Consider the following 26,438-nt stretch of genomic DNA (forward strand, 5'->3'; position numbering starts at 1 on the left):
TCCGCTTATAACCTGCGACCCCGGGGTCTCTTGTGGCCCCGTATCTCCGTCCCAAGCAAAAGCCGGGGCTCTCAGACACTCAGAGGTGCGAAGGCCCGGTAGATTTGGAGGACGCGAGAAAAACACCTCCGGTAAGTCTGGCCAGTCCACAGCTACTGCCAAGATCGCTCCGCGCGTCCTCAGGAGCCGGCCGGCTCATCGTAGTCATGGTAACCAGATTGCGACCGCGCGTGCGCAAGACAAACACCTTTGTCACGTGAGGCCTGGCCGGGGGCGGGGCCGGCGAACACCCGTCAGGACCCGTCGCGCCTCCCTTGTCAGTTCCCTGCCAGCCGAGGCGGGGCGAACCTCTGCCCTGTTGCGTGGGAGTGACTCACAGCTCCCGCCCCTTTTGGCTCTGCTTTCTTGCGGCCAGTCCCTCGCACCACGTGCCCTCCTGGCCGCGCCCCCAGCTGCCCTTTCCAACTGCCTGTTGGAAGCCGCTGTAAAATGTCGTGAGGAGCGCCGCTGCTTTACGGCTGCCTCTCCCAGCCTAGAGCCCCGGAGCGCCCACCGCCGTCAGCCGCGTCTCCAAGCTAGTCGGCCCCGTGGAGAGCAAGAGACCCTGCGCACCGCAGCCCTCTCCGCTGCGCCCATTCCTGCCCCCGGCGATGTGAGCTCGGGGAGGCAGCGGTGCCCGCTGGCCCGGGGTTGAGACGGGCGACAGGTGCCTGTGAGGCGGGCGGGTGCCGGGGGCCAGCAGGATGGAGGAAAGCATGGAAGAGGAGGAGGGGGGCAGCTACGAGGCGATGATGGACGACCAGAACCACAACAACTGGGAGGCTGCGGTGGACGGCTTCCGGCAGCCCCTGCCACCCCCACCGCCCCCCTCTTCGATCCCGGCCCCTGCCCGAGAGCCTCCAGGGGGGCAGCTGCTGGCGGTGCCCGCGGTCTCCGTGGACAGGAAAGGCCCCAAGGAGGGGCTCCCGATGGGACCGCCGCCACCGCCTGAGGCTAATGGGGTGATCATGATGTTGAAGAGCTGCGACGCGGCCGCCGCCGTGGCCAAGGCGGCCCCCGCCCCCACCGCCAGCTCCACCATCAACATCAACACCTCCACCTCCAAGTTCTGTGAGTCCAGCCTTTCCCAGCAGCCTTGGCTTTTCTCCACCTCACTCGGACGCCGTATCCACCCCCTCTTGGAGAAAGCCCCGCTTCCTTTGTTTCAGGCCTCGGTCTTTCCTCTTCTCCCGTCCCCCTTCGCCTCCGTGCCTCCCTCCCCCTCACCGTCCCCTCCCCCTCATTTGGTGTCTGCGGCCAGCGCCTGAGCGGCCCTGGCTTCTTGAATTACCTGGTCTAGAGAGGCAGCCTGGTACACACGGAGCCCCAAGTTCTACCAACGCGAGCCCTATCACAACTGGCAGTCTCTCAACATTGGGAACCGCTTTTCGCACCCGTCTTCTCTTGAAGTTTCACCCTCAAAGTGAGGGGAAAATAAGGCTGCCTGAGTCTCGTTAGGGAAAGGCCTTCAGTCTTTTGCAGCCAGAGAGAAAAAAGAAACCTGGCAACTTGTGTTCTTGTGCTTTTGGCTAGGCCGTGTTAAACAAGTCAGGACTTTGAAAGTTGACCTATATCTACGCCTCGTTCCTCCTCTTCTGTGTTACACCTTTGCATCCTGCTAGGGTAATGTGTGAGTTACTTTCCTACGCGGTGGCAGCTCCGACATTGTTTTGAAGCTAATAATGCATAAAATCACTCTTCAGAGCTTACACTCATAAGAATAAACCTTTCAGGATGGGTTATGTCTTGTGTCCAAACCCAAGATTAGGTTGCATGTTGAACTTTATGTTAGTGATCTGTCTTAACGCTCAATTGCAAGCAGAAAGATTTAAGACCAAAATCTGTTTTGTAATCCGAAACTGCCTCTGACCAGGATGTATGTATGCTTCCATAGCTAGGAAAAGAATGTGCTTTTACTTTGGGGTGTGTGTGTGTGTGTGTGTGTGTGGTGGTGGTGGTGGTGGTGGTGATAGGATGTTGAAAATGAGATGTGACCATCACAGCCAGGTTTTTCTCTCCTATTATTAACTGCAAGTTTTGAATGGCATCTGGTAAGCAACTGAAGAGTTCATTTCTAGCCACTAATTTTATCAAGCTGTACTTGTCCAGTTAGCTGTGCAGAGAAAATATTTGCCTTGATGCAGATAGTCGGAATCTTACACACTGTGTGTGGGAACAGCGTGTAATTTTATTTGCCTCAAGATACTGCCTTAGTCAAAGACATTGATATGTAGGTTTGGTAAAATTTATATACGCTTTGTCTCCTTATTCATGATAATCATGTTTGTATTGTATAGTTTGTGTGTTGAAGGCTGTGTTGTGGAACCAGACCTTCTGTAGAGTGGCAGAATGACTTCACCTGAGTCATGAAGGAAGCTTGCTTTAGTAAAGTTCATTTGAAGAGTTCAAAAAAAAAAAAAAAAAAAAAAGCATAAAGTTAGGAACAGAAATCAGTATAATTGAGAACAAAAGGATTTGTCACACCAAAAGATTATTTTTGTGAAAAGTTTAGTAAGCTAGGCAGACCTCTGATAAAATCGACAAGAAAAAAAGATGCCAATAAATGAAAAATGGAAAATAACTACAAATATCAGATAAAAAAAAGAACGTTATGAACTTAGGCTGGTAAATTTGAAAGCCTAAATGACAGAATTCTTAGAAAACTATTAAATGTGAAAATTGGTATCAGAAGAAATATCTTGAACTAATAAACTGAAATGGTAAAGATCTCCCTTTTTAGAAGCTCAGGATCCAGATACTGTGATGAGTTCCATCAGACTTTAACACTTAATTCTTTTTGCAAGTTGTCCTGGAAAATGGTGAGAAAAAACACCAAGTTCATTTTATGAGGCTTGTGAAATCTTGATTCTAAAACAGATAAGGACGTGTAAGAAGAGAAAATTATAGGTCTGTTTTACTTAGATAGAAATGAAAATACTGCAAAAAAATACTAGCTCATCAAATCCAACAGTGTGTTAACAGTCGTGATCCATAGAGTTAATCCTAGAGATGTAAGCGTGATTTAACGTCTACTTTGTCGCTCTGGAAGTACAACTATTCCACTGAAATCAGGGAACCCCTTTTAATGGCAGTATTGCCCATCTTTAACCCAGAATTACAAGGGACAACCACCACAGCATTTTTTTCAGTAATTATATTTAATTATTTATATATTTCTCAGTTGGTGAAGGACCTTCTCAGAGCACAGTTTAGGGAGTAAGAGTGGGTTAGAACATGACAAATTCATATTCCTTTCTTCATATGTCTGGACTCATTTCTCCACCTACTAAGGCATTTCTATTCTGACCACCTCTTCCTGACTCTTCTTCCTTTTCCTCTCCTCTTTTTCCTTTGTGTCCATTTTCTTCCTCCACACCTCTTCTCCTTCTCTTCTGTTCAATAGAGTGTACCCATTTTAGGTGTGCAGTCTAATGCATTTTAACCCATGTTACCGTCTGGCGTGGAGTTTGATTTTACCCTACTAATAGCTAAAAGGTAGCCTATTACAATTAAAGGTTGACTATCCCTCATCCGAAATGCTTGGGACCACAAGTGTTTGGGATTTCAGATTTTTTTTGGATTTTGGAATATTTGCATTATACTAAATGATTGAGCATCCCAAATTCAAAATCCAAAATTTTCCAATGGACATTTCCTTTAAGCGTCATATTGGTGCTCAAAAAGTTTCAGATTTTGGATTTTTGGATTTAGAATTCTCTACTTGTATTACTGGGCGCTGCTGACATAAGCTGGGGGACTCCTGGGTGAGAGATGAAGGAATTTATTTTTCTTACCGTAGCACACAGCATGATAATTGCTGTATTTGCATAGGTTCTCCCTTGCCCCAAGTCCCAAGAAGGTGACATGCTATGGCCAAGATGGATGCTCTCTCAGTGGTTTTGTGTTGCAGCTGAAGAACATCAAACTTGGGGAATCCACTACTTTTATAGAAAGCAGTAGCAAATCTGCTCTTTGTCTAGGGGGAGATGTTATCTCGTCTTTCAAGGTTACCAGGTACAGAATGGCCCAGGTTCAAGAGTGATTGGTCGTGGCCTTGCATTCCTGGCATACTCAGTAAGACATGTGGGAGTGCGTGTGGCCCATGGAGGACTGTCCATTGGTAACCACCACAACAACCAAGATAACAGTTCTGTCACCCTGAAATACTTCCCTATGTCTCTCTCTCTCTCTTTTTTTTTTCTTTTGAGACAGCATATCACTCTGTCGCCCAGGCTGGAGTGCTGTGGCACAATCTTGGCTCACTGCAATCTCCGGCTCCCGGGTTCAAGTGATTCTCCCACCTCAGCCTCCCGAGCAGCTGGGATTACAGGCACACAGCACCATGCCTAGCTAATTTTTGTGTTTTTAGTAGGGATGGGGTTTCACCATGTTGACCAGGCTAGTCTCGAACTCCTGACCTCAAGTGATCCACATGACTCGGACTCCCAGAGTGCTGGGATTACAGTTGTAAACTACCATGCTCCGCCTTCTCTATGTCTCTTTGCAGTCAGTTAACCCTGCCTGCTTCCCCCAGCCCAGGCATTCCTACTGATCTGCTTTGTGTCACTGTAGGATTTCATATAAATGAAATCATACAATGTGTATTGTTTTGTGCTTGACTTGTTCCTTCTTATTCTGTTCTTGAGATTCTTCCATGTTCTCACATATGTCAGTAACTTATTCTTTTTTCTGGCTGAGGAGTAGTATTTTTTTTTTTTTGGATATCCCAAAGTAGGTTTTTTTTTTTGTATTTTTTTTTGATTTACCAAAAGATCATTAATTTGTTGGTCATTAGTTTGATCATTTAGGTGGTCTCTGGTTTTGGCTGTTATGAACACAGCTGCTGTAAACAACCATGTACAAGGTTTGATGTGGGTAAAGGTTTCATACAAGTGGAATTCCTTGCTTATATGTTATTAACATAAACTTTATGAGAAACTGCCAAACAATTCTTTAGGGTGGTAGCACCATTTTACACTCCCATCAGCTGTATATGACAGCTCCAGTTGCTCCACTTACTTAATTGGCACTTGTGCTGGTTAGGTTCTGCATTCTTGGTATTGTCAGTCTTTTAAAGTTTAGCCTTTCTAGAGCATTGGTCCCCACCAGGGACCAGTTTCGTGGAAGAGACGATTTTTCTGTGGACTGGGGGATGGTTTGGGGATGAAACTGTTCCACCTCAGATCATCATATCTTAGAGTCTCATAAGGAGCGTGCAACCTAGATCCCTTGCGTTATAGGGTTGGCGCTCCTTTGAGAATTTAATTCCTGCACTGATCTGACAGGAGGCGGAGCCCAGGTGGTAATGCTCACCGGCCCACAGCTCACCTCCTGCTGTGTGGCCTGGTTCCTTTCAGGCCACCGACCGGTTCCCACGACCTGGGGTTGGGGACCCCTGTTCTAGAGGATAAGTGTAGTATCTCTTTGTGTGTTTACTTTGCATTTCTCTTTTACATGTGCCGTTGGCTTTTTCATGTGATCATTTGCTTGCGTTATAATTTTGTTTGTGAGCATCGGCTCACATCTTTTGTTGTTTGTCTTAATGTATGTAAAGAATTCACTGTAAGTTTTGGATACAAGTTTTGTCAGGCATGTATTATTACTGTTTTCTCTCTCTGGCTTGTCTTTTTTTTTCCTTAATGGTGTCCTCTGAAGAGTAGCTGTTTTTTAATTTTGATGATGTCTAAACTGTCAATTTTTTCTTTTCTGGCTGTTGCTTTTTGTATCCTAAGAAATATTTGTCTGCCCCAAAGTCAAGATATTTTCTGTATTTTTTCAAGCAGTTTTATGGTTTTAGCTTTTATGTTTAGGTCTGTGATCTGAATTACGAGTTGATATCTTTATAGTGTGAGATAAGGATTGAGGCTCCTTTTTTACATATGGATATCTAATTGTGTTGGTACTATTTGTTGAAAAGACTATCCTTTTCTTACTGAGGCAACTTTGTCAGAAATAACTGATCATGTATGTATGGGCGTCAGTTCTGTTTCATTAATCTTACTTAGTCCATCATATTTAGGATTGTTGAATATCTTCTTGATGAATTGACTGTTTATCATGATGGAATGTCTGTCTTTATCCTTGTTAATATTCCTTACCCTAAAGACTACTTTTACTTGTAGGCATTCTAGGGTTTTTTTAAAGGATTGTTGTTTGCATAGTGTATTTACCATCATTTTGCTTTTATTTGTGTAAAGTACATTTCTTGTACACAGCATATGGTTGGATCTTGCTTTTTTAAAATCCAGTCTGACAACCTCTGCTACCATTGTGTTTAATGTAGTTACCAATATGGTAGGGTTTAAATCATACTGTCTTGCACTTTTGTTTACTCTTTGTCCATCTGTTATTTTAAAAATCTTCCTCTTTTCCTGTCTTTTTTTTTTTTTTGGAGATGGAGTCTCGCTCTGTGGCCAGGCTGGAGTGCAGTGGCACGATCTCAGTTCACTGCAACCTCTGCCTCCCTGGTTCAAGTGATTCTCCTGCCTCAGCCTCCCGAGTAGCTGGGATTACAGCCCTGCACCAACACACCCAGCTAATTTTTGTATTTTTAGTAGAGATGAGGTTTTGCCATGTTGGCCAGGCTGGTCTTGAATTCCTGACCTCAGGTGATCCGCGCACTTTGGCCTCCCAAAGTGCTAGGATTACAGGCGTGAGCCACTGTGCCCAGCCCGTTTCCTGTCTTCTTTTTTGTTATTTTTATGATTCAGTTTTGTCTCCAGTTTGGCTTATTAGGATGGTTGTTTTGCTCTTTGGGGGTTACTCTAGGATTTATGATTATGAAAGTTTTACTTATAACAGTCTACCTTTAAACAGTATTAGACTACTTATAATGTAAAAACCTAATAGCAGTATACTTCCATTTATCCACTCTTGTCCTTTATGCTATTGTTGTACATTTTACTTTAATATATGTCATAATTCCCCAAATACACTGTCATTAATTTTGCTCAAAACAGTCATTTATCTTTTTTTAAAAGTTGGAATAAGCCAGGCATGGTGGCTCATGCCTGTAATCTCAGCACTGTGGGAGGCTGAGGTGGGTGAATCACGTGGTCAGGAGTTCAAGACCAGCCTGGCCAACGTGGTGAAACCCCGTCTGTACTAAAAATACAAAAATTTGCTGGTTATAGTGGTGCACGCCTATAATCCCAGCTACTCAGGAGGCTGAGGCAGGAGAATTGCTTGAACACAGGAGGTGATGGTTGCAGTGAGCTGAGATCGCACCATTGCATTCCAACCTGGGCAGCATGACGAGAATCTGTTCCCATCCCGGCCCCCCAAAAAAAGTTGGAATGAAATTTATGTAACACACAATTAATTATTTTAAAGTGAGTAATTCAGTGGTATTTAGTACATGCCCAGTGTTGTGCAACTACCTCTGTCTATCTAGTTCCAAAACATTTTCATCAACCCAAAATAACATTCCATGCCCGTTAAGCAATTAGTCCCATTTCCTCACTTCTCCCTGCCCCTGGCATCCACCAGTTTGCTTTCTGTCTCTATGGGTTTACCTGTTCCAGATCATTGTGTGTGTGTTTTGTTTTTGTTTTTGTTTTGAGACGGAATTTCGCTCTTGTTGCCCAGGGTGGAGTGCAGTGGTGTGATCTCAGCTCACTGCAACCTCCACCTCCCGGGCTCAAGTGATTCTCCTGCCCCAGCCTCCCGAGTAGCTGGGACTACAGGCATGCACCACCATGCCCGGCTAACTTTGTATTTTTAGTAGAGATGGGATTTCTGCCGTGTTGGCAACGCTGGTCTCGAACTCCTGACCTCAAGTAATCCGCCCGCCTCAGCCTCCCGAAGTGCTAGGATTATAGACATGAGCCACCTTGCCCAGTCTCCAGATATTTCATATGAATGGAATCATACTGAGATTTCTTTGAAATAACAATAAACTGGAGTGTAAATCTTTTGTATTTACCCAGATAGTTGCCATATCTGTCCCTCTTCTTTCCTTTGTGTAGATGGAAGTTTCCACCTCTTATTTTTCTTCCCTCTTTAGGGAAGAAAATATTTTTATAATGTAGTTATATTATACATTTTTTTCTTATATTTTTAATATTTTTTATAATGTAGTTCTTTAATATTTCTTATAATGTAGTTCTGTTGGCCTTCAATTTATTCAGCTTTTGTTTGCAGAAATCTTTATTTTATCTTCATTTTCTAAGGATATTTGCTGGATGTAGAATTCTAGCTATACAGCCTTTTTTTTTTCTTCTATAAGCACTTTAAAGATGTCAAGATGTCTTTCCATTGTCTTCTGACCTGCATTGTTTCTTTTTTCTTTTCTTTTCTTTTTTTTTTTTTTTTTGAGACGGAATGTAGCTCTCGTTGCCCAGGCTGGAGTGCAGTGGCGCGATCTCAGCTCACTGCAACCTCCACCTCCCGGGCTGAAGCGATTCTCCTTCCTCAGCCTCCTGAGTAGCTAGGACTACAGGCACACGCCACCATGCCCAGTTAATTTTTTGTATGTTTAGTAGAAATGGGGTTTCACCGTGTTAGCCAGGATGGTTCGATCTCCTGACCTCGTAATCCACCCGCCTCAGCCTCCCAAAGTGCTGGGATTATAGGCGTGAGCCACGGTGCCTGGCCACTATCACAGTTTAAAAAAAATTTTTAATTTTGAGACAGAGACTCACTCTATCTCCCAGGCTGGAGTGCAGTGGTGTGATCTTGGCTCACTGTAGCCTCTGCCTCCTGGGTTCAAGAAAATCTGGTGCCTCAGCTTCCTGAATAGCTGGGATTACAGTCATATGCCACCATGCCCGGCTAATGTTTGTATTTTTAGTAGAGACAGGGTTTCACCATGTTGGCCAGGCTGGTCTCAAACTCCTGATCTCAGGTGAGCCACTGCACCCGGCCTTATTGTTTCTTTAATAAATGTCTTTATAGTCTTATCTTTGTTTCTCTCTATTTATGTCCCTTTTTTCTCTGGGTCCTTTAAAAATTTTTACTTAATCTTAAGTTTTCAGCAATTTTTTATGTTCTTTTTGATGTTTATTTTTTGAATTTGTGGGGTTTTAGAATTTGTCAAATTCGGAAAATTATTCATTATTTTTTGTCAGAACCCCCCTGCCACTAGTTACACATATGTTATATCACTTATTATTGTACCATGTGTCACTGAGGTTCTTTCTGTTCATTTTCGTAAAGATTTTTATTTTTATTTTTTTTACTCTCTGTGCTTTAGTTTGGATAAATTTTAATGCTATGTCTTCACGCTAACTGATGTTTTCTTTTTCAGTATCTAATCTGCTGTTAATCCTGCTCTTAATCAGTGAGAGTTCCAAGTGTTTTTAATGCAGGCTGACAGTCCAGGTTTCAGTTAACCAAGCAAACTGTTAGAACTGTACCCAGCTTCTTGAAGTAGTATAGTGAAAAAAGAATCTTTAGTAAGTGCATTCCTTTTAATGACTTGTCTCATCTAAAGTTTTGTCTTCATTATTTAGCACCTTCCGAATCCATTCCCACATGTATTCCCAGATTTCTGCTGTATAATGTATTAAAGTCTTATAGTTCTTTTGGAATGTAAGCTGTCTCCTATTTATTGAGGGTTGGTACTTATTCCCTTGGGAAATCTGATTCTAGTTAGAGATCTAGAGACAGTGAGTTCTGCTTAGAGAGAGAATCTTTTTTGTGAGGTTTCAGGTAATAATATGGCAAGGTCTTCAATCAAGTAAAGTTAGTCTCATGTTGGGAAGGAGGGGTGTGTAAGCAGGGTTTCATGAGGTCAGGGTTTTCAGATTGATCGTGCTCCACCAAACTGGCCCCGTTTGTGCTGGGATTACAGGAGTGAACCACTGTTCCCGGCCAAACTTCAGGATCTTATTGGAGATCTTGTCTTGCTATTTTTTGACCTGCATCATATAAAATGACATTGATGAAACTGTAAGAGAAAGCCATTTTAATGTTTACTTAAGGCCCAGTCCCAAATCTCTAAAGAAATTGAATACTGTTTATTTACTGTAAACTCTGTAAACCATAGACCATATGTATTCACATTGTAAACTGTTAAGCACTATGTAAAAGTTGATTGTTGATATCCTTTTATGGTATGTCTTGACAGGGCAAACTGGCTTTTCATTTTTCTTCCTGCTTCTGTGGACATTTGGTTATTAACCTCTATAGATAAAGTTGAATAGATCTGTAATATGTAGTTGCAGGTATGCTGATTCATCATCTGAATGGCATTTTATTAAGTATTTATTGTATGCCAAAGTAATATTTTAGCCTCTGGTAATGAAGAGACACAGTTTAATGTGGGAGATGACAGAAAGATAATTATGATACATTATGATTAAATGCTATAAAAGAGTTATGTATTTGGTAGCATTCAGGAAAGAGAGTCTTTATAAAAATGAATAGAAGTTGGCCAGGAGGATGGGGGTGGGGATGGGGAAGCTGGACTGGAAGAGACTTCCTTGCAGAGGGGCAGCCGGTGCCAAAGACCCAGAATTGAAATTATTTTTGGAATACAGAGTATGAGGAGAGAGTGGCACAAATTAAACATGGATAGATAGAAAAGGCTAGATAGTGAAGGACCGTGTTAGAGGAAGGATTTTCTTCTGTAGTAATGGGAGGTTTCAAGGGAGAAATTTGCTTTAGTGTCTTAATTTAGAGCGGAGAGAGAATGAAGGCCTAGAGGCTAGTTAGGGGTGTTAGAATTTCTGTAGTCTAGACAAAGATGAAGACTTGAACGAATAAAATTTTACAAGACAGGAGGTTTAGGTTTCAATTTGGAGATATTTAGGGACTAGAATCTACAAAATTTGGGGGGTGAGGGAAGGAAGATGAAGATTAAAGATTGCTGGTTTGGATGACGGGTAGCTGTCAGTGCCTTTGACCCAGATGTGAAGGAGTAAAGGTGTGAAGTGAGGGTTTGTGTGTGTGTGTATCTGTCTGTCTCTTTTAAGGTGTCTATGGAACAGTCAGGTAGAGAGGTCCAGAGGCAGTTGGTAAATTCTGAGTTTTCTCATTTCCTTTGCCTTAGAATATTGGAGATACTATGAAACAAAATTTATCCTGAAACAAAAATTTAATTTCAATAGATTTTGCTTTTCCATTTCTGAGGATTTGAGATTCACCAGACCCTTTGTACTTAAAAAACAAAAACAGTACTTTGCTCTTATTAAAATAATACAGGTTTATAATTTTAAAACTCAAATTATGCAAAAAGACACATAATGAAAATCAGTGGTTCCTTTCCCTACCCCTTCCCATTCCTAGACCTGTTACTCAAAGTCAGTCATTTAATTACGATTCATTTAGCTGTTTCTTCTGGTATTAGCCACACATTTCAATGTGGTGATATTATTACTGCTTAATTTATCATTCTTATATTGTCTATTGACTTCCAGGATTTAATTCTTTTATACCTCTAACATACCTTACCTTTCTAGTTCTTTTACTATCACAGTTCTGTTTTGTTTTGTTTTGTTTTTTGTTTTGTTTTTTTTTTTTTTGAGATGGAGTCTTGCACTGTCACCCAGGCTGGAGTGCAGTGGCGTGATCTTGTCTTATTGCAAGCTCTGCCTCCCAGGTTCACCCCATTCTCCTGCCTCAGCCTCCTGAATAGCTGGGACTACAGGCGCCTGCCACTACACCCAGCTAATTGTTTGTATTTTTGGTAGAGATGGAGTGCAGTGGTGTGATCTCGGCTCACTGTAGCCTCTGCCACCTGGGTTCAAGAAAATCTGGTGCCTCAGCTTCCTGAGTAGCTGGGATTACAGTCATGTGCCACCATGCCCGGCTAGTTTTTGCATTTTTAGTAGAGATGGAGTTTTGCCATGTTAGCCAGGCTGGTCTTGAACTCCTAATCTCAAGCCATCTGCCTGCATTGGCTTCCCAAAGTGCTGGAATTACAGATGTGAGCCATTGCACCCGGCCACAATTTGTGGTTTAATCAGTAAGCCATATTTACATTATAGCTATGTAAATATTTACTGAAGGGCCTAAAGTGTACTCAGTTTACATTTTATTTTACATAGAATGTTGTTAGTTGCCTTATTTGTATTGGCATAATTATTGTTGAACTTACTCTTTTTTTTTTTTTTTTTTTAAGATGGAGTCTTGCTCTGTCACCCAGGCTGGAGTGCAGTGGTGTGATCTCAGATCACTGCAACCTCCGCCTCCCAGGTTCAAGCGATCCTCCCACCTCAGTCTCCTCAGTAGCTGGGATTACAGGTGCATACCACCACACCCAGCTAATTTTTTTTGTATTTTTAGTAAAGACGGGGTTTCACCATGTTGGCCAGGCTGGTCTCGAACTCCTGACCTCAGGTGATCCACCTGCCTCAGCTTCCCAAAGCGCTGGGATTACAGGCATGAGCCACCGCACCCAACCGAACTTAACTCTTAAAACTTCTCAACAGCTTCGTTTGATTCACCATGTACCTGGCACTGGTGTTTTTGAAATGCTCGAACAAATCAGCTTTTGTTTTTGTCTGTCTGTGAAGCTTAGTCCTCTTGTTTCTGTTTATTGCTTAGGGTCAGTGCATAGTTGCCACTCAGGGACTTCCCAGATACTTGGAATGATTGCTTCTTCGTCTTCATTTTTATTGATGAATTTCCAAGTATGTGTATAGAGCATATCTTCTAGTCATTTCCTGAGAGTGTGTGGATAAAGTTTCAGGTCTTGGCATATCTAAAAATGCTGTTTTCACACTTGATTGATAGTTTGGGTATAGAATTCTTAACAGAAAATAACTTTTCCTTGGCATCTTAAAAGTATTGCTTCATTAACTTTAAGCACGCATATTACAATGGAGAAGTCAAGTGCCATTCGTTTTTTCCCCTTGAGAAAATTTCTGAGATTTAAAAAATATTAATGTGTTAATATTTCTCTCCCTTTACGTTTTCTTTATTCTGTTTTCTCTGGAATTATTGGTAGTCAAATGTTGAATTTCTGTTTTGATCTTCTAAGTCTGTTAACCATATTTTGCTACATCCCCTTTCTCATAAAGCTGTGGGAGATTTTCTTGATGTTGTATTTTTAACACTGACTTTTTTTTTTTTTGAGACGGAGTCTCCCTCTGTCGCCCTGGATGGAGTGCAGTGGAGCAATCTCGGCTCACTGCAAGCTCCGTCTTCCGAGTTCACGCCATTCTCCTGCCTCAGCCTCCCGAGGAGCTGGGACTACAGGCGCCCGCCACCATACCCGGCTAATTTTTTTTGTATTTTTAGTAGAGATGGGGTTTCACTGAGTTAGCCAGGATGGTCTCGATCTCCTGACCTCGTGATCCACACGCCTTGGCCTCCCAAAGTGCTGGGATTACAGGCGTGAGCCACCGCGCTCGGCCTTTTTTTTTTTTTTTAAGAGCACTTGGGGCTGGGCGCGGTGGCTCACGCCGCTAATCCCGGCACTTTGGGAGGCCGAGGTGGGTGGATCACAAGGTCAGGAGATGGAGACCATCCTGGCTAACACGGTGAAACCCCGTCTCTACTTAAAATACAAAAAATTATCCAGTTGTGGTGGCACGTGGCTGTACTCCCAGCTACTCTGGAGGCTGAGGCAGGAGAATGGCGTGAACCCGGGAGGCGGAGCTTGCAGTGAGCGGAGATCGCGCCACTGCTCTCCAGCCTGGGCGACAGAGCGAGACTCTGTCTCCAAAAAAAAAAAAAAAAAAAAGAGCGCTTGGATTGCTTGTTTTTTATGACACGGTTTCTAATTTTTATCTTACCTTTCTGAATGTAGTAATTATAGTTTTTAAACAAGTTCTATTCTCTGGATTATCTTTGTTTTTAGCTTTTCAAATTTTGTTTTGATCTCTTGTCGGAGACTTTCTACAAATCTTTCGTGATTCTTAGTTGTCTATCTATATTTAAAAGTGAAAAAAGATAATTGCTAGCTCTGTGTTTATAATGAGCCTTGTCAGGTTGAAGTGTTGGGCTTCATGTTTGTTAGGCTGATTGAATGCAGGGCTGCTATTTTGTTGAGGAACTGCCAAATATTAGTATGTGAATGTCTTTTCTCTGGGACTTAGTTTCTCTAGAGAAGGATCTTCCACTCTGAGAGAATGGCAGAGTGGATAGGTGGAGGGGGAAGTAAAGCATCTTTTTCCTGGCGCATAGCATTCTGGAATGAAAGGAGTGGGGCTAGATGTTTGAGCATTTCTTATGCTGACTTCTGCTTAATCTGCCAGCTCTGTGCTTCTCACTCCCTCACAGTCCTGACCCGCATGTTTCTAGGTCTCAGAGTCCTAACCCTTTGTGTCTCAGTTTCTCCACAGAATAATCCTCCTCTTTTCTTTTTACTGTTTAGTCTGCAAACTTTTGTACTGCATCTCCCACCCATTTCCAAAAATGCCTTTTCATAGTATTCTGTCCTCAAGTCCTGACCTTTTCAGGGGCCTACAGGGCAAGGTTTGTTTATCCACCATTGGTGTCCACCTCAGCACCTGCCTCAGGCTACTGCTTCAAGGTTCAGACTCTACTGGGCTTTTAATGCCAAAGAGAGATTGACTTACTTAAATCTTGGAAGACACCATTAAATTTTAAAACTGTGGTAAACCTGCAATTAGCATAGTTTACACCTATGTAATCTCAGTTGGGCAAATACTTTTCTGTTTTGAATTTTGAGTACTTTGAATTTTATGAGATTTTGGATTAGGTGGAGTTGGAGCCAAATTGGATGTCTTGATAGCTCTTGAACTTTTTGTATGTGTATGTATGTCGTAACATGTCCATTTTAGGAACTGTGTCACAGGCTCCTATGGATGTTGTAATGGTAGAACCAGTGTTGTACAGTAACTATTCTAAAGGAACATAGATCTCAATGTGCTGGTAGGCTACAACAGCTAGGCTTTTTTTTTTTTTTTTTTTAAAGATAGTGATGAAGGAAGTTTCTAGTATTTTATTACATTTCCTCTAATTGAAAATTGTGTAGATTTCTAAGCAGTAAAACGGTAACCGTGTGTTTGCTTTACAAGTTTTACAGTGTTTTGGGGGACAAGGCACTTCATTTGAAGCAAGGCAAAGGAGGTTTTATACAGCTTGTATGTTACAAGGCTTATCTGGACCAAAATGTTGTCTTGTTACGGGGTGGGGGGCACAGAACCGTTAAAAGAGTATGTTAATGGGAACTTAGATGAAATGAAAATAAGACATCAGTGTCATCTGGTTGTTTACGTGAATGTAACCATACAATGAGGAATGACTAACTCTTGATCACAGTAGACATTTTAAATTGTCCATAGTGTTTAAACTGAATTATATAAACCATAAACCCTAAAGCTTAGAAACTTCCCAAACAAATACCTGAAGCACACAACTTTCAAAAGGCTTTAACTTACTTTAGAGACAATTGCTGCCCTCTTGTACTGGCAAATCAAAATATACCTGAGTAGACGGTACAAGTTTTTTTCCCCTCCTAATAAGGAAAAGGATAAAGTACAGTTATGCTTTGCTTAACAACAGGGATACATTCTGAGAATTGTTTTGTTAGGCGATTTTGCATACTGTGGGAACATCATGGGGTATACTTACACAAACCTAGGTAGTATAGCCCACTACACCTTTGGGCTATATAGGATATAGTCTATCGCTTTTAGGCTACAAACCTGTACGATATGTACAGCATGCTACTGTACTGAATACTGTATGCAACTGTAACATAATGGTATTCGTGTATTTAAACATAGAAAAGGTACAGTAAAAGCATGGTATAAAAGGTAAAAAAATGGTACACTTATATATGGCACCTATCATGATTGGAGCTTGCAAGACTGGAAGTTGTGTGGGTGAGTGGGATGAGTGAATGTGAAGCCCTTTATGTATATTGCTCTAGACTTTTTAAAAACACTGTACACTTAGGTTTTACTAAATTTATGTAAAAATTGCTCTGGCCAGATGCTATGGCTCACGTCTGTCATCCCAGCACTTTGGGAGGCTGAGGCAGGCAGATCACTTGAGCCCAGGAGTTTGAGACCACCCTGGGGAACATGGCAAAACCTCATCTCTACCAAAAAAAAAAAAAAACCAGAAATTAGCTGGGTGTGGTGACACTTGCCTGTAGTCCCAGCTACTCTGGAGGTTGAGATGGGAGGATCACTTGAGCCCCAGAGGCAGAGGTTGCAGTGAGCTGAGATTGCGCCACTGTACTCCAGCCTGGGCGACAGAGTGAGAGACGCTGTCTCAAAAAAAAAAAATAAATAAATAATGATAATAATAAATCAACCTTAGCTTCCTGTAACTTTTTTACTTTATAAACCTTTTAAGTTTTAAACTTTTTGGCTCCTCTGTAATAACACTTAGCTTAAAATAAAAACACAGTACAACTATACAAAAATATTTTCTTATCCTGATAAAGTTTTTTCTGTTTAAAAATATTTCTGTATGATTTTTACTTCTTACACTTTTTATGACCATTCCTCTCCTTTATCTACAAGAGCTTCCCTTCCATTCCTCAGGTTATGTTCTTGGCCTTCAACTGCTCTGAGTCCGACACTTGGAAGAGTTCAGTCGTCCCCCTGTGCTGGAGGGAGCAGAACATTTTGCTGGAACATTCAGCCAGATTTATTGGATTGTTACTGACAGATAAGCATAATCTAGTGACAAAAAGTCATATTTTTCTTTTAGATAGCATACATTAACTAGCTGGAGTTAAATAGGTAACAAAGGGCTCGTTTCTCCTTGTCCGTTCTGATTATCTAGTTGCAGTTAATTAATCTAAAAAGTCATTTATAATTTAGCCTTTTAAATTTGGCTTAATTATTTATTTTATAATTGCAATTACTACATTCTTTTTTTTTTTTTTTTTTGTAGACAGAGTCTCGCCCTGTCGGAGTGCAGTGGCGCGATCTCGGCTCACTGCAAGCTCTGCCTCCCGGGTTCATGCCATTCTCCTGCCTCAGCCTCCTGAGTAGCTGGGACTACAGGCGCCTGCCACCGCGCCCGGCTAATTTTTTGTATTTTTAGTAGAGACGGGGTTTCACCGTGGTCTCGATCTCCTGACCTTGTGATCTGCCCGCCTCGGCCTCCCAAAGTGCTGGGATTACAGGCGTGAGCCACCGCGCCCGGCGCAATTACTACATTCTTAAAGATTCTATTCTAAATGAAGGTGACTTTTGGTGGGGAGAAAGGATATGGAAGAGAAGAGTTTAGTGAATCTTTGGTAGGAAGACAGTTCCTAGCTACCTTTTTAACATTTTGTTTGATATATTCACACCTTTATTTGACTCTTCAATTCAAGTTGTTGAGAACAGACAAACCATATATTAGCAATTGAGGAAAGAGGAACACCTAAGTGAACCCTGGCTGTCCTGAGCTGCTGAAGCATTAGAATGTTTTTCAGACTTTAACAGGCGTTAAGAATTATCTGGAGGGCTTGTTAAACAGCTTCCTGGGTTCCACCCACCCCTAGAATTTCTGATTCAGCAGATCTGTGTTGGGGCCCGACCGTCCATTTGCAGCAAGTTTCCAGGTGATGCTGCTGCTGCTGCTCTGGATCTACACTTTGGAAGCACTGATAGAAAGTAATGATCAGTCTCTACAGTAGACCAAGTATGAATTCATAATGCTTACTATAATTTCTGAATTTATTCTTCCCTTATAAAACAAACAAACAAACCTTAAAAGGATTATATAGTAGGGCTAACCTGGTTTGCTTTAGCCTGTGTGAAATCACATGTGATTTAAGCTTTAATTCCAAAACAGCTAATAAGCAGTATATCTTGTACTGTTTTTCTGTTCAGCATTTATTTTGACTCACTAAGTTAATTCGCTTTACAGATGTTATTGAGTACCTACCAGGTGTCATATCCTGTTTAGAGTTGGGGTTCTAGCAGTGAATTCCTTCTCCATGGGGCTTACGTCTAGTTTGAGGGAGATTGACAATAAATAATATGTCAACTTATTTGGATTAAAAAAGTGTAAGAGTTGAACATATTTATTCCTGCCTGGTATGAATTATAGACCTCTAATGGTTTCCTGTTTATCAGCAACCCGATAATATTTCCTGAATGAAGGTTCCAGCTATTCCATATGTTTTAGACTTTGTTTCATTTTATCTTAGTAAAGGTCAGTTAAACTACTTTCTCAGTGGAATTTAGACTGTGTGAGCTTGTTATTTTATAAATATGTGTTTCTAGGTTTAAGCCTTGTGGCATGATGTTTTTACATTTTTTTTAATGTTTTAAAATTTCTTGAACTTCAGTGCCTCTAGAGGGCAACACACATTCTGCTGTTCAATAAAGCCCTCACCACTTTTGTTATTCTTGCACCAGGCCTGCTTTACTTGTTTATGTTATTAGCATGGCTCTTGTAGGTGTTTGTGCCTGTAGTGCCTTCTTTAAATAGCTTAAAAAGTAGTTCATTATTTTCAAGCTGAAAATCTAACCTAGGTGAAATTTAGTAATTTAGTGGTAACTTAATTTTGTTTAGATTTCATACTTTCATTTTGGCTCTTACTTGCTGATAATGCTCATTACATACAGAAAAGGAATTTAGTTAATTATCTAAAAAGTAAAATTCAAGGAATTCTTTAGCTCATTGGATGTCTGTATATACTCTTTAGCCATGTATAATATACATTGAAAAGACTGGCACAATACACTGGCACAGCCACAATATACTGGTGGTGAGATTATGAGTGATTTTTTATTTCCTCCTTTTGCTTATGTATTTTCTAATAACAGGCTTAATACTGAACTATAGAAATCAAGAAATAAAAAGTTGAAAAGTATTGTCTAAATAGGCAGCCCTGCAGATCTCCTAAGATCTCATCATGCTGCTCTGATCTTAGCATTCCCATTTTAAAGTAGTAAATCAGCTGTCTTCTACACATAGCATGAATTTTGGCTACTCTTTTGTGTTTTGTTTCATTTTTGAGACAGTCTTGCTTTGTTGCCCAGACTGAGTACAGGGGTGTGAGTGAACATGGCTTGCTGCAACCTTGGTCTTTGGGCTTAAAAGATCCTCCCACCTCAGCCTCCCAAGTAGCTGAGACCACAGGCGTGCGTCACCACGCTCAGCTAATTTTTTTTTTTTTTTTTTTTGAGACGGAGTCTCGCTCTGTCGCCCAGGCTGGATTGCAGTGGCCCGATCTCGGCTCACTGCAAGCTCCGCCTCCCGGGTTCACGCCATTCTCCTGCCTCAGCCTCCGGAGTAGCTGGGACTACAGGCGCCCGCCACCACGCCCGGCTAGTTTTTTGTATCTTTTAGTAGAGACGGGGTTTCATCGTGTTAGCCAGGATGGTCTCGATCGCCTGACCTCGTGATCCGCCCGTCTCGGCCTCCCAAAGTGCTGGGATTACAGGCTTGAGCCACCGCGCCCGGCCGCTAATTTTTTTTTAAATTAAATTTTTGTAGAGGTGAGGTCTCACCATGTTGCCCAGTGTAGTCTTGAACTTCTGGGCACAGTCATTGCTCTCGGCTCGGCCTCCCAAACTGCTGGGATTACAGGCATGAGCCAGCGCATCTGGCCTTCTCTTTCTTTTGGTCAGTGTAAACTTTTCTGTGGGCAAAGTTGAAAGTGATTACATATCTCTAATATAAGGATCTAGTTTTTAAGTTCAAGATTACACACACACTCTGAGACTGTATGTGTCAGATGTTAAACTGAACAAATAGCTAGGAGTTTTTGTTTTTTAAACCAAGGATTGGGTTGAGATAAGCAAGTAAATAAGTATCTTAAAGTTTCCTGGATTGTCATTTTAAGTGTTCACTGCAGATTGTTATGAAGAACCTTCCTGGGAAGAAATGTTAGCTAGCATGTAAGGTCACTGAATTGGCTTTCTATTAGTTATTCAGGTAACATAGATATTTATTGTATATAATAATATGTGTGGAAATAGAAACAGCTTTTTTTTTTAATGTGTGGAAATAGGGTTTTAGATTCTCTACTGTGACACATGCCTTTTTCAATTTGGTTTTAAAGTCTCTTTTCAAAGATATGTAAAAGCATCAGCAGTCACTGTTTCTGTAGTGAGTCCCCATTTTGTACTTAGAACTACAGGACTTTACATTTTGGTTTCTTTTTCCCCGCTTCTTCATATCTTTGACTTGGTGATTTGCAAAAGTGCGAAGCCTGTGCTTGAGAAGTAGGAGTGCTTCCAGATGGAGCCATAGCATGTGGTTTATTGAACTAAGCATTTTAGGAGCCCAGGAGATTGGTATATTAATTACTGGCATTACTACTCGTAGTTTTCTTTTTGAGCATGTTATCTAAGCTTCAACTCTCAACTCTTGGTGTAGAGAGGTATTTCATGTGGTTTAGGTGGTACACTGATAAGGGATTCTCTAACTCAGAATCACATAGAATGTAATTTCTTTTTCAGTTTTTTTTGAATCCTAAGGATTACAGAAATACAAAGGTCATATTCTAGAGCTAGTGTGTAACACTTTTCAGTATCAAGTGCAAGAGGGTGACCCTGGGAAGCAGCTCTAGGGGGATTGGGGAAGTGAGACAGGGAAGGTAAGGAAGCCAGTAAGGTAAAGTCACCACTGCAGGCAGCTGGAGTTTAGTACCAGTGAGGAGCTCTGGGAGTCAGTGTAGCACAGGGGCCTGAGAGTCATCTCACCCAAAAGGAGAGGGAGCTACTGGGGTAATGACACTGAATCTTCAGTAGTCATTGGTTGAAGTCTGCTCTGGGGTTGTTAATTCGCCCACAATTTCTTACCTGCTCCTTCTGCAAGCAGAGCAAGCTCTGGCAGCTGGACAGAACACTGAGAGAAGTAGCTTTAGGGTATGGATGGGGTAAATGGGTGGGTGGGGCACCAACAGTATCTGCTATGCCCCCTGGACAGCTAAGCTTTTTGTGCAGTCTTCCTCATTTTAGTAAACGACAATCCCATCCTTCGGTGCTCAAGCGAAAAGCTTTGGAGGAGCCACTGTTGACCTTACTTTCACGTCTCACATCTAATCTATCAGTGAATCTTGTTGACTCTATTTTTAAAATATCTTCAAAATCTGACCTCTCCTTATTGTCCTCGGTGCCACCCTCTGGCCCAATCCCATATCAGCTCACAGCCTCCAAACTGAGTTTACTCTCAGCACAGCTGCTGGAATGATCCATATAAAACCTAACCCAGATCATGTCACTCCTCTGCTCAAAACCCTCCAGAGAGGCCTCCATCTTAGAGTAAAAGTCAAAGTCTTTACAATGGCCCATAAGGACCTACATGGTCTGGCCTCTTCCTACTGTATGTTTGCGCACATGCATGTACAATTCTTTTTGTCTTTAGCTTTACATTAGTCAAAACACTCCTTTATTCACCATTCCCTTCAGTGTGGGTTATGTGATTCATTTGTAATTAGGTTCGTTTTGTTGTGTTTTGCATTCTGTCTTTACCACTACAGCTTTGTTGGTTTTTTTAAAATTTGCATAGTCATTTGATATACAGTTCTGTTGGTGTTGACAAATGCGTGAAGTGGTGTATCCCCCACCACAGTTCCATGCAAAACAGTTAATTGCCATAAAAATTCCTTCATGCTAGTGCTTTATAGATAATCCTTCTCCCCACCTTCCAGCCCCTGTCGACCACTGATCTGTTTTCCTCCCTGTGGTTTTGCCTTTAGTAGTAGCATGTAAATGGGACTCTTAGACTATGTAGCCCTTTGGGTCTGGCTTCTTTGACTTAGCAAAATGCATTTAAGATTATGCCATGCTGTTTTGTGAACATTCCTCAGTAGTTCATTCCTCAGATGTCCTATGAAATAAAATTAAATAACAGAAGTGAATCGATTTAAAGAAAGTATTGAACAAAAGTGATATAGATGGTACATAGAAAAAAATCTGGAACCTGGATGACGAAGGTGTGGAAATCGATAATGTGATAAAAAGACGCTGGGAAGGCTTTGTTTTACCTGGTATCTCTGACAGTAATGAGTCTTGTGTTCTTGAGTCACTTAACCTCTCTGCTTCCTAGTCTGGTAAAATAATGAAATACCTGGTCTCGTTGTTGTTACTCCTGAGGTAACTGTGGTTCATGACACAGAATATAGGTAGGTTCTTCTGGTAGCTCTTTTTAAAATATTAACATTTCAGTGCTGTGAAGCAACTGTTACCTGGATTTCAAAGCTGTTAGGATCCGCTGTACAAATGCTTTGTGAAACCTGTAGTGTGGGAGTAAGAGCCTGTCTGTAGGAGTGAAGTAAGCCTCAGCACAGGGTGCCAGTTCACTGACTTCTTTTCTGTTGGGCTTATCCAGTTTAAGATAGTAGCAGCCTGAGTTGGAGCTGTAGTAATGATGAAGAGGTGCTGGTGGTATTGTAAATCTCAGCAAGTTTTCCAGCAACCTCTTTGTGACTGCAGCATTTGGACCTTAATCCTCATAGTCCTGTCCTTAGGTACATTTCCTCAAGGATGTCTACAAAGATTGATTGTTGGTGTTCACAGTTTCTCTGAATTTTCCTGTGGTTCATTGATAGGTCATTTTGTCACATAATTGACTGTGTATCTGAGGGTCAGAGCATGTTTGAGACTGCTCCGCTGATGACAGAGGCTTATAGGAAACCCAGAAGGAAACCAGTGATGCTTGCTTGTTGGGTTGTTATTTTTAAAGATGGACAGGTTCATACTAATTCCTCTTAAACTCATGATTAATGGCTGCTTAACATCCTTGACCAGGTTGCTTTTTTTGTTTTTAATTGAAATAGGATAGTCAGGTGATAGAGTGTCAGTGTAAAATCAGAACAGTAAGTGAGAGGAATTTGAGAGTGCAAAATGGCTGTGATTTGTGTTTGCTGCACATATAGCATGTAGTAATATTTACTTTACTTTTTACTTTTAGTAATGAATGTTATAACTATTGAAGATTATAAGAGCACATACTGGCCAAAATTGGATGGTGCCATAGATCAACTTTTAACTCAGAGTCCTGGTGACTATATCCCCATATCCTATGAACAGATATACAGGTAAGTCAAGATTTAATTTGCTTGGGTTTGAAAGGGTGTACCGAGGTTCAGGGCACTTGAATTATTCTGCACACAAATATGTAATGTAGAAAACGAAAGAATGAGGCTCTGTGAGTGTTTTATATATTCCACACTTACGGATTGGAGAGTTTGGTTTATACTTTTTGATTGAAAAGTGGTTTTCAAATTATGACAGAGTAAGCCTGCCACCTCCACCATACATAATGCAGATACTGTGGAAGTCAGCAATAAAAGCAAGAATGACTGAAGTATCTGGCATAAAAATTGTATTTTTAGTCTCAGAGGGAGACCTTAGTTTAATCTGTTGGTGTTTATTGACATGCAGTTCTAACTCTCTTCGGTTATTTTGTTTCCCAGCTTTTGGTAAATGGAAGCAGCAAATTAGGAAGTGGGGTGGGATATGAGATCAGCACAGTGAAAGGAGGAAGTGGCAAGTATGTTGTTCCACACAGCTGATGTACAAAGACGTTGTATTGCAAACACTTCCGTGAATTAGAAACCTCTCTTTACTGATTATCAATCACTCTCTCTTCCTTATTTTGACATTCATTTAAAGAGAGAGAGAACCTGGTTTATAAGTAGTTATGATATTCAGACCTTAGATTCTCACCTAATGTTAGATTATCTAGTACTGATTAAATGTGTAATACACTATTTAGAAGAGCCTATTTACAGCAGATGGTACTATCTTTTCCATCCGAACACTGATGGGGGAGGATGAATTTTTTATTTAAAAGTTGTGATTGGTTACTTTTTGAAGGTATGAATTATTGGATCTGTGGCTATATATCAAAAGTGTGCTTTAAAAACTTGGTCTGAGTTAAGTGCTTTATGATTAACTTGGTTTGTGGGGGTTTTTGTTTGTTTTACAGTTGTGTGTATAAATGTGTATGCCAGCAGCACTCGGAACAGATGTATAGTGATCTGATTAAAAAGATAACTAATCACTTAGAGAGAGTCTCGAAGGAGCTGCAGGTAAAGAACTGATTGTATTGATTTTTGCTTCCTTGGGTTTTCCTGACTGGTTGCAGTTAGCTTGTCTAATACACATTTGGAAGCTTGTTAATTTGATTATGATATAAATTTATAAATGTTTTCTAGATGAATGTTGATCAAATCATGTAATTTTTGGAATAGATTATTTGAAAATTTGGTATAAATTGTGGAAATTTTTGGATTAAATATATTTCAGAACTTAACTGATTCCATTGATTACCATGTCAACATTTCTTTTATTTAAAACCTTATGTTTTCAGTTAATGTCAATATTTGGTGACTTTTATGATACAAAACAAAATATGTGTATGTTTTAACTTTTTTTGGAACTCGTATTATCATCTTCGAAGAGTGGTTTGCCTGCTAATTTATAATGCCTTTCAATATGAACAACTGAAGTAAACACTTTATTGATAAACCTCCTGTAAATAGGCATCATCTCAGCTCTAAAGTCTGGGGCAGGTTGCAGAAAGTCTTCTGTTTAAGGGAGCACTTAGCTTGATCCTCCCCCTCCCCACTTCAGTAAACCTTCAGTGCTTGAAGATCAGGTAGTATTAAGTTGGTGCAAAAGTAATTGTGGTTTTTGCCATTGAAAATAATGACAGAAACCTCCGTTACTTTTGCACCAACCAAATAATCTTTATACCAGGGCTTGATCCCACTTTGCTTTTGGTATGGAAGTAGAACAATGTCTAGAAAAATCGCTCAGCAATCCCAGCACTTTGGGAGGCCGAGACGGGCGGATCACAAAATCAGGAGATGGAGACCATCCTGGCCAACATGGTGAAACCCCGTCTCTACTAAAATACAAAAAAATTAGCTGGGCGTGGTTGCACACTCCTGTAGTCCCAGCTACTCAGGAGGCTGAGGCAGGGGAATCGCTTGAAACCAGGAGGCAGAGGTCGCAGTTAGCCGAGATTGCGTCACTGCACTCCAGCCTGGCGACAGAGTGAGACTCCGTCTCAAAAAAAAAAAAAAAAAAGAAAAGTCACTCAGCAATAGATTACCAGGGTCTACACCACAATTAGGAAGCACCCCAGCAGTTTTGAAATAACCACAGTTTATAGCATATGCTGGGTTGGGCTTTGGGCTTTGGATGTTGTTCTTCACAACTTGTGGTCTGAGATAGTTTAGTCTTTTTTGTCTTTTTTCCCCCAAACAGTTGTTGTACTAAGTAGCATTTTGTTTTCTTTTTCAAATGATAGAGCTGTGTTTTGTCATAGTCAAATGTATACTTTTCTCGTTGTTAGTATAAATTTCTTTCTTTATATTTTTGCCGCCAACTATAAAATCTTTATTCATTTAACACATATATTTAGTGCCTAGGCATTGTGTATAAATTGTTGATGAAACCCTAGGTCTATGCTTTATAGCTTTTGAGTGATTTGCTTTCTAATTCTTCACTCCACCATCTACCTGAATTCCCACCTGAATCCAATTTATGAACTTCTGGTCTCGCTGTGGACTCTGTCCACTTCTGTTCACTTGCCAGTACCCTAGTCAGGTTCATCATCATTTCTCAAGTGTTTTGCTGAAGTAAATGCTTATCTCACCTGCCATACTTTATTGATATACCTTAACTAGTTTTTGATGAATATTTAGGTTACTTCCAGTCTTTGGCTATTACTAACAGTGCTGAAGTGAATAGTCAGTCTTGTAAGTAATGTCGTTTACTAAGTCCATATTGTGGTTCACAGAAGTTGTATCAAGTTGCATTCTCATCAGTTCTGTGTGTATCACAGTGTCTATTTTCCCTCACCCTACTAATACAGACTATTATGAAACTAAATAATTTTTAGTCTTATATTAATATAGGAATGATTCTTATTAATGATTAAAACGTAAGTCAGGGTGATATTTCTTTTGATGTTAGTGTTTTTTTTAGTTTTTTTGAGATGGGGTCTCACTCTGTCTCCCGGGCTGGAGTGCAGTGGCACAGTCATGGCTTACTGCAGCTTTCACCTCCCTGGGCTTAAGTGATCAGCCTCCCCCGTAGCTGACACTACAGGTATGTGCCACCATGCCTGGCAAAATCTTTGTGTTTCTTGCCTTAGAGATGGGGTTTTGCCATGCTGCTCATGCTGGCCTCAAACTCCTGGACTCAAGCGATCTGCCAACCTCAGCCTCCCAAAGTGCTAGGATTACAGGTGTGAACCACTGTGCCCAGCCTGATGTTAATGTTTTTAAAAGGGGTAATACTTAGTTTGTTTTTAGAATCAATACATGTCCCACTTTGAGTTCAGCAATATGCTCTTATGAAAAGTCTAGCTTCAAAGTGATTCCTTTTATAAGATTATAAAGTCTGTAACCATTATTAAATAGCAGTGTGGAGTAGTTTAAAACATGGGGATCCGGGGCTCTGTTTTCAGCTCTGTCACTCAGCATTTGTGTGTTTGCCTCTTTATTAAACATGCTAATATATATCATCTTATACATTTTCTTGACACTGAAATGAAGTAGATTTACTAAAATATCTTGTTCCTTCACGCTAAGGTGTAAGGTATTTTCTCGACATTAAAAGGAA

General features: G+C 41.0%; 1 protein-coding gene across 1 annotated transcript in view; it reads left to right on the forward strand.

Annotated features, from left to right (window-relative positions):
* The first annotated feature begins 261 nt into the window (after positions 1–261).
* Positions 262–26,438, forward strand: part of CACUL1 (CDK2 associated cullin domain 1) — a 71,481-nt gene continuing 45,304 nt past the window's right edge. The window contains exons 1-3 of the mRNA XM_003904317.4: positions 262–1,110; positions 22,771–22,897; positions 23,791–23,893. Of these exons, the coding sequence (XP_003904366.1) occupies positions 744–1,110; positions 22,771–22,897; positions 23,791–23,893 (597 nt within the window). The 5' untranslated portion in view covers positions 262–743. The remainder of the gene's footprint in view (positions 1,111–22,770; positions 22,898–23,790; positions 23,894–26,438) is intronic.

The sequence above is a fragment of the Papio anubis genome, chromosome 11 (assembly GCF_008728515.1).
Source record: "Papio anubis isolate 15944 chromosome 11, Panubis1.0, whole genome shotgun sequence".
Taxonomy (NCBI): Eukaryota; Metazoa; Chordata; class Mammalia; order Primates; family Cercopithecidae; genus Papio; species Papio anubis.